A 7783-nucleotide genomic window follows, 5' to 3' on the forward strand; every position below is an offset into this window, starting at 1 on the left:
GGCAGAGAAAGAGGGAGAGAGAATCTCAAGCAGGCTCCGTGCTGTCAGCCTAGAGCCTGATGGGGGGGCTCAAACTCACAAACAGTAAGATCATGACCTGAGCTGAAACCAAGAGTCAGAGGCTTAATCGACTGAGCCACCCGGGCGCCCTGATATGGGCTGTATTCTCAACATTGGCTTTACAAAACAGTTCTGTTTGCAAAAGAAAGGAGGAAACCATGTATTAAGTTTCTTGGAGAAATTCAGCTGTCTGGTTGGGAAATCTGTGAGAACACTGTTTTCTCCCTGATTTGTGTCTTGTGGCCTCTTTCCCCTTCAGAATGCACTGCGAGTGCATTAGGAAACCCAGGAAGGAGAAAGAGCTAGTCACCAAACCTTAACGTTTTTCTTTTCCTCTGCAATACGCCTTGTCAGCCTGAAAAAGCGATCCCAGTCTGCTCCCAACCTTTCCAGTCTGAGCCAGGCCCGGGGCCCCAGTCTGCGGTGTTGGGATGCCACTACTCAACGGTCAGCTCTGTTGGGCTGCTTTTCAGGTACTCCCACCACCAGATCTGCAACTGTTCTTTTTTGAGAAATCTTTTAAAGTTTATTTACATTTTTTAGTAATCTCTACACCCAGCACGGGTCTCGAACCCACGGCCCGATATCAAGAGTTACATGTTCCTCCGACCGAGCCAGCCAGGCGCCCCTGCAACTCCTTTCCATCAATGCACTCACACATGTACTCTGCAGCAAAGCCGATACACCCAGCCTGACTTCCTTTCCTTTCTTTTTTGGGCAAATATCACTTTGCTGTAACTTAAGTGGGGTTTTTTTTTTGGGGGGGGGGTCACCTTTTTACGGCATGACCTACAAATTAGTCAAAAGTGCCTGAGGGAATGAAAGTATTTAAAATTAACACAATGACTCTATCCCCAAATAAGGGCCACCCAACCCCCAGCCGACCAAATTCCACAAAACTCAACTCTTCAAAATAGCATCACCAACATGAAAAAAATTCTTAAAATGTTAGAAATCCTCAAGAGAATATGTGCTTACGTGTTTAGTGGATTTGTAGAATTTGTGTAGTATCCAGAAGGCCTATTTTGACTGACATGTAGTTCTTCTCTAACCTTTTTGCCCTTCTTAGGTCAATTGATATTCATTCAGTACTGGGTGGGTTTTTTTTTTGTTTTGTTTTTTGGGTTTTTTTGCTTGTTTCATACTTTAGGCAAATTTTCAAAGCCTGCAAACCGTTCCCCCATTCTCACCGTAACGTGACTGTCCCCAGCAATGTTTTCAGGTTGATGCATCAAAATGTTCCAGAAAATTAGAACGTAGAGCTCTCACTCCCCACATTGCCTTACCAAACACTTAAAAACAACAGCAAGAGGACTGGGTTCTCGAACTTTGAAGCTGTCCCTCCACCATCAGTCTCAGCTTCACTAAATAGACACTGGTTACTCATATAGCGTGTTCTGAGCATACATTTCTCCCTCACCCCAATGTTTTTTTTTTTAATGTTTATTTTTGAGAGAGAAAGAGAGAGAGAGACAGAGCACGAGCAGGGGAGGGGCACAGAGAGAGGGAGACACGGAATCCGAAGCAGGCTCCAGGCTCTGAGCTGTCAGCCCAGAGCCCGACGTGGGGCTCGAACCCACGGACTGTGAGATCATGACCTGAGCCGAAGTCGGACGCTCAACCAACTGAGCCTCCCAGGCGCCCCCACCCCAAAGTTTATAAATTCACCCACTTCGCTAAGAGCTTATGCATGGCTTTAACTTAGTATAACCAATCCCTCTCATAACCTGCTCCTCTGTGCATTAATTTGAATACTTCCACAGTCAGCCTGAGCCCCAATATGTCTCCACACATGACTCTTCAAAGGATATCTGTGTTTTGGGTGGTGGGTTCGGCCCTGCAGCCGGCTCTGTGCTGACAGCTCGGAGCCTGGAACCTGCTTCGGATTCTGCGTCTCCCTCTCTCTCTGCCCCTCCCCCGCTCACCCTTAAAAATTTTTTTCTAAGTAATAAATGAACATTAAAAAAATTTAAGAGAAAGGAATCATGTTCCCTCGGGTAATGGGAAACATCCGTAAGCTGGAGTTCACATACCCCATTTTTCACCCACAAAGACTCCTAAAGTCGATTTATTTGCCAAAGTTGAAAAAGAAAACCGAAACATACCAACTTGAGAACCCCTGGAACAGAAGTGTCACAAGCCCTAAAGCCGGTTTCAGAATGGCTGCCCGGCCATTCAGGTTTACTGACCTGCACTCTGGTTTCGGTCACATTCATGCAGCTTGCAAGTTCTCTTCTGCGGGGAGAAAACCACAAATGTTTAGTATTTGGAGCTGTGGATAAAGTGAAATGTACAGATATACATTTTATGCTTGTTTTAAAACGTGTACCCTCCCCTCAAGAGCCCACCCCCCAAGTAACTTTTTCTGTAATTCCCAGTTCCAGGCTTGCTACGGTTTCCCCTCAAAATTTAAGGTAGCATTAACATCTTGGTAGTCAAGATAAATAATTTTATTGCACTATTTAAAAAAAGAAAAATTCGGGGCTCCGGGGTGGCTCAGTTGGTTAAGCATCCGACTTCGGTTCAGGTCATGATCTCATGGTTTGTGGGTTCAAGCCCCGCATTGGACTCTGTGCTGACAGCTCAGAGCCTGGAACCTGCTTTGGATTCTGTGTCTCCCTCTCTTTCTGTTCCCTCCTCCACTTGCACTCTGTCTCTCTCTCAAAAATAAATAAACACTAAAAAATCTTTTAAATAAAAAATAAAAAATTAATGCAAACAAATTATCACAGTTTTATTTACTTATTTATTTATTTATTATTTTTTAAGTAAGCTCTATACCCAACGTGGGGTTTGAACTCACAACCCCGAGATCAAGAGTCACATGGTCTGCTGACTGAGACAGCCAGGTGCCCCTCCAACTTTTTAAAATTTATTTAAAAAATTTTTAAGTAGGCTCTATGTCCTAAGTGGGGTTCAAAGTCTTGACCCTGAGATCAAGAGTCACACGCTCTTCTGACTGAGCCAGCCAGGTGACCCCCTCCCTCAAAATTTTATTTATTTATAAAAAGTTTTTAATGTTTATTATGATTTGTTTTTTGAGAGAGAGACAGACAGAGAGTAAGCAGGGGACGGGCAGAGAGAGAGAGGGAAACACTGAATCTGAAGCAGGCTCCAGGCTCTGAGCTGTCAGCACAGGGTCCGACGCCGGGCTCGAACTCACAAACCACGAGATCACAACCTGAGCCGAAATCGGACGCTTAACCACCCAGCCACCCAGGCGCCCGCCTCAAAATTGTAAATGAAAGGATCCAGGCCTACAGCTAGCTGCAGGAGAGTACCTTATTCTCCTTAGCCTGATTCCAATAAAATTTTATTTACAAAAAGCTACCAACACAGACGATAAAAAAAAATGTATAAATTATACTACATCAAAATTAAAAACTTCTGTAGACCAAAGTACAAAATCAATAAAGTGAGGTGTACCTGGCTGGCTCAGTCAGTTAAGTGCCTGACTCTTGATTTAGGCTCAGGTTATGATCTCGTGGTTTGTGGGGTTGAGTCCCACGTCAGGCTCTGTGCTGAGTGTGGATTGTGCTTAGGATTCTCTCCCTCCCTCTTCCCCCTCTCCAACTAGCACATATGCACTCAGGTGCGTGTGGGTTCTCTCTCTCTCCCCCAAAATAAATTTTCAAACTTCAAAAAGATCAGTAGAGTGACAAGGCAACCCTTCAAATGGGAGAAAATATGTGCAAATCATATATCTGATAAGGAGTTAACATCCACAATATATTAAGGACTACAACTGAATAAATAAACAAGCAACCGGTTAAGAACTGGGCAAAGGCCTTGGATAGACATTTCTCCAAAGATGATATTAAAATGGCCATGAAAAGATGCTCAACATCACTAATTAGTCATTAAGGAAATGCAAACCAAAACCACACTGCTACCTCATACCGTTAGAATGGATACTATCAAAAAAAAAAAAAACCAAAAACACCAAAAACCAGAAAATAACAAGTGCTGGTGAGGATGTGGAGAAATTGGAACCCTTGTGCAGCCGCTAAGAAAAACAGTTCGGTTCAGGTCATAATCTCATGGTTTGTGGGTTCGAGTTTGTGGGTTTGAGCGCTGCTCAAAAATTTAAACATAGAAATTACCAAATGACCCGACAATTCCATTTCTGAGTATATACCTGAAAGAACTGAACACAGGGTCTCGGAAAGATATTTTGACACCTATGTGCCTAGCAGTGTAATTCCCAAGAGCCAAAAAGTGGAAGCAACCCAAGTGCTCATTAATACTAAATGGATAGGGGCGCCTGGGTGGCTCAGTCAGTTAAGCGTCCGACTTCGGCTCAGGTCATGTTCTCCCGGTTTGTGAGTTCAAGCTCCGCATCGGGCTCTGTGCTGACAGCTTGGAGCCTGGAGCCTGGAGCCTGCTTCGGCTTCCGTGTCTCCCTCTCTCGATCAAGAGTGAGATTCTTAACCCACTGAGCCATCCAGCCACCCCTATAGGTAGAATCTAAAAAACAAAACAGAGATGGACAACCAAAAAGACAGACTGTAATACAGAGAAGAAACTGACGGTTCCCAGAGGGGAATTGGGTCGGGGGACAGGTGAAATTGAGGGGATTAAGAAGTACAAATTTCTAGTTATAAAATAAATAAGTCATGAAAATGAGCATACAATATAGGGAGTATAGTCAATAATTTGTAATAATGTTCTATGGTGACGGATGGTGACCACACTTATCGTGGTGCGCACTGAGTAATGTATAAAGTCGTTGAATCATTATGTTGTACACCTGAAACTCATATAACACTGTATGTCAATTATACTTCAATAAAAAAGCCAAAAAGCTTACAAAAAATTAAAAGACTGTATGCTATGGAAAATAAACCGGTCACAAAAAGACAAAATCACAGACAGGAAGTATAATGGTGGTTACCAGGGGATCGGGGGGTGTATTATTGTGTAATGGTAATAGTTTCAGGTTTGCAATATGAGATTTCTGAAAATGAACGGTGGTGATGGTAACATAAGAATAATGTACGTAATGCCACTGAACTGCGCAATGAAAAATGGCAAAGACAGTACATTTTACGAGTATTTGACCAAAATAAAGAAATCAGGAAAAAAATGAATAAATTAGTCTTACGGAGAATAAAAATGGGCGCAGGGCTTGAATATGCCCATGAAAAGATCCTCAACATCACTAATCAATACGGAAACACAAATCAAAACCACAATGAAATACCACTTCACAGCCATTGAGACGGCTAATATTAAAAACAGGGGCGCCTGGCTGGCTCAGCCAGTGGAGCGTGTGACTCTTGATCTCGGGCTTGTGAGTTCAAGCCCCACCTGGGGTGTAGAGATTACCTAAAAATAAAATGTTTTAAAGAAATAAACAAATAAGTGTTAACAAGAATGTGAAGAAATTGGAATCCTTGTGCACTTGCAGCCACTACGGGACACAGCACAGTAGCTGCTTGAAAAATTAAAAACAGGCTTACCAAACGATTCCGCAATTCTGGATATCTACCCCAAATGATTGAAAACAGTGACTCCAACTGCTATTTGCACGCCCATGTTCACAACAGCGTCATTCACAATAGCCAAAAGGTAGAAGCCACTCAAGTGCCCACAAATAAATGAATAGATCAATGAAATTCTGTATTTACAAGCAATGGAATATTACTCAACCCTAAAAAAGGAAGGGAATTCTGAGACACGCTACATCATGGGTGAACCCCGATAACATTATAGTAAGTGAAATACTTCAGGCATAAAAAGAAAAATACTGTGTAATCCCACTTATATGAGACACCTACACTAGTCAAATTCATCAGAACACAAAGTAGAAAGGTGATCGCCAGGGGCTGGGGGAGATGGGGGAACAGAGAGTGGTTCAGCGTGCATCCTTTTAGTTTTGCAAGGTGGAAAGAGTTCTGGAGATTCGTTGTAAAAAAAAATATGAATGCACTTTAGTGAACTATACACTGAAAAAAATGGTTAAGATCGTATATTTTATCTTCACACATATTTTACCACAATTTTTTTTAATTAATTTTTTTTTTTAGTCATCTCTACACCGATAAATGGCTCGAACTTAGGACCTTGAGGTCAAAAGCTGCATGCTCCTCTGAGCCAGCCACGACTCCCTATTTTACCAGCTTTTTAATAAGTCTTTTTTCTTTTTTTTAATTTTTTTTTTTTTTTGAGAGAGAGAGAGAGACAGAAAGAGAGAGCTCGCGCATGAGAGCACTTCAGCGCAGAGCCCGATGCGGGCTCGACTGGGCTCGAACTGACGAACCGGGAGATCAGGACCTGAGCCCAAATCAAGAGTTGGACGCTTAACCGCTTAAACGACTGAGCCACCCAGCCTCCCCTTAAGTCTTTTTTTCTTGAAGTTTGTGCTTGTTTATGTAATCTCTATGCCTAGGTGGGGCTCGAACCTCGAACTCACGACCCCCAGAGATCAAGAATCCCACGCTCTCCCAACTGAGCCAGCCCGGCGTCCCCACCACAATTTTAAAAAACAAAAAGACCACCCACCACAGATTTCCACAGACTTGTTTCATATAATTACTGTATACAAATATTTCCCTTGATGCACAGAAGGCATTCTCCCCACCCCTAGTCCTTTTTGGTTTAGGAGGGGGAGAAGGAGGTTGGGGGGGGGAGGGGGGGACGGGCGAGGGTGGAGGGGCAGGGGGGCCGGGGTGGGGTGGGGGAACGAAGATGCCTGGAGATGAGGCGAAGGGCACTTGCCGGAGCAAGCCACTTACCTTGTGGCCACGTCAGGGTATTGAGTGCGCTGGAAAACGCTTTCCAGCTCCCGCACCTGAAACGCCGTGAACTTAGAGCGCGGGGCCCCCTGCTGCCTGCCGTGGGGCTGACGAGCCCCAGCGGCTGCCACTTGGGGTGGCCCTTCAGCGTGCTGCTGCCCCAGCGCCTGGACGACACCGCTGGCCTCGTGGTTCCCCTCGCCGTCACGGTTCGCCACGCCTTCACGGTTGATGTCGCCTCCACAGTTGGCATAGCTGGCACCGCCCTGGGGGTTATTGTTGCCCACGGGGACTAGACTGCCGTCATCAACGTGGCCGTCTTCTTTGGCTTCTGGGGCCGCGTCCTGCACAGATTCAGATCTGATTTCCACTTCTTGCATCCCCAGCCAGTAGTAGTCGGGGTCACAGTATGCACCCAGGTCACAGTAGTCGCCGCTGGGCAGAGGCTCCATGGCTGTGGTGTGGTGGACGGCCACCGCCTCCGCCCACCCTGTGGTGATCGAGACCAGAGCTGGCCTCTTTTGGCGCCTCGTACCAGTTCAAACGCTTTGGCGCAAGTTCGACGCGAACGTGATCCCCTTTAGACGATTGCTATTGGCTTTCCCTTTCCGCCAACTGAGGTGGGTGGGACTTGCTTCGACACGCAAGTGTCTGGGGCGTGGCCAAAAAATTAGGGCTGTGCGGGGCAAGGCGGGAGCTTGGGTTTGCGCACAATCGGGTCTCTAATTGAAAGTTCGGTTTACCACACCCCTCTTGAGCAGAGTGGTCTGAGGACGGGATGGTACCGGATTATGCGAACTGATTTGGGGGGCAAATCAGGGACGGGGAGAGATGGGGGTTCGAGACTTCTCACTACCTACAGGAGCCCTTTGGGACAAGTTCTGAGAAAGTCTCATGGTCCAGCCCTCTATATTTGGCAACCTGCACACACGCCGGGCTAACAAGTAAAGTGAAATGATGAACCGAGTTTCTGCAAGGACACAGAA

General features: G+C 45.4%; 1 protein-coding gene across 1 annotated transcript in view; it reads right to left on the minus strand.

Moving 5' to 3' along the window:
• LOC125932265 (rhox homeobox family member 1-like) overlaps positions 1-7370 on the minus strand; it is a 9215-nt gene extending 1845 nt beyond the window's left edge. Inside the window, exons 1-2 of the mRNA XM_049644795.1 lie at positions 6798-7370; positions 2250-2295 (exon numbers count right to left, since the gene is read on the minus strand). Of these exons, the coding sequence (XP_049500752.1) occupies positions 2250-2295; positions 6798-7249 (498 nt within the window). The 5' untranslated portion in view covers positions 7250-7370. The remainder of the gene's footprint in view (positions 1-2249; positions 2296-6797) is intronic.
• Between the last annotated feature and the right edge of the window lie 413 nt (positions 7371-7783).

The sequence above is a fragment of the Panthera uncia genome, chromosome X (assembly GCF_023721935.1).
Source record: "Panthera uncia isolate 11264 chromosome X, Puncia_PCG_1.0, whole genome shotgun sequence".
In the NCBI taxonomy this organism is placed as follows: Eukaryota; Metazoa; Chordata; class Mammalia; order Carnivora; family Felidae; genus Panthera; species Panthera uncia.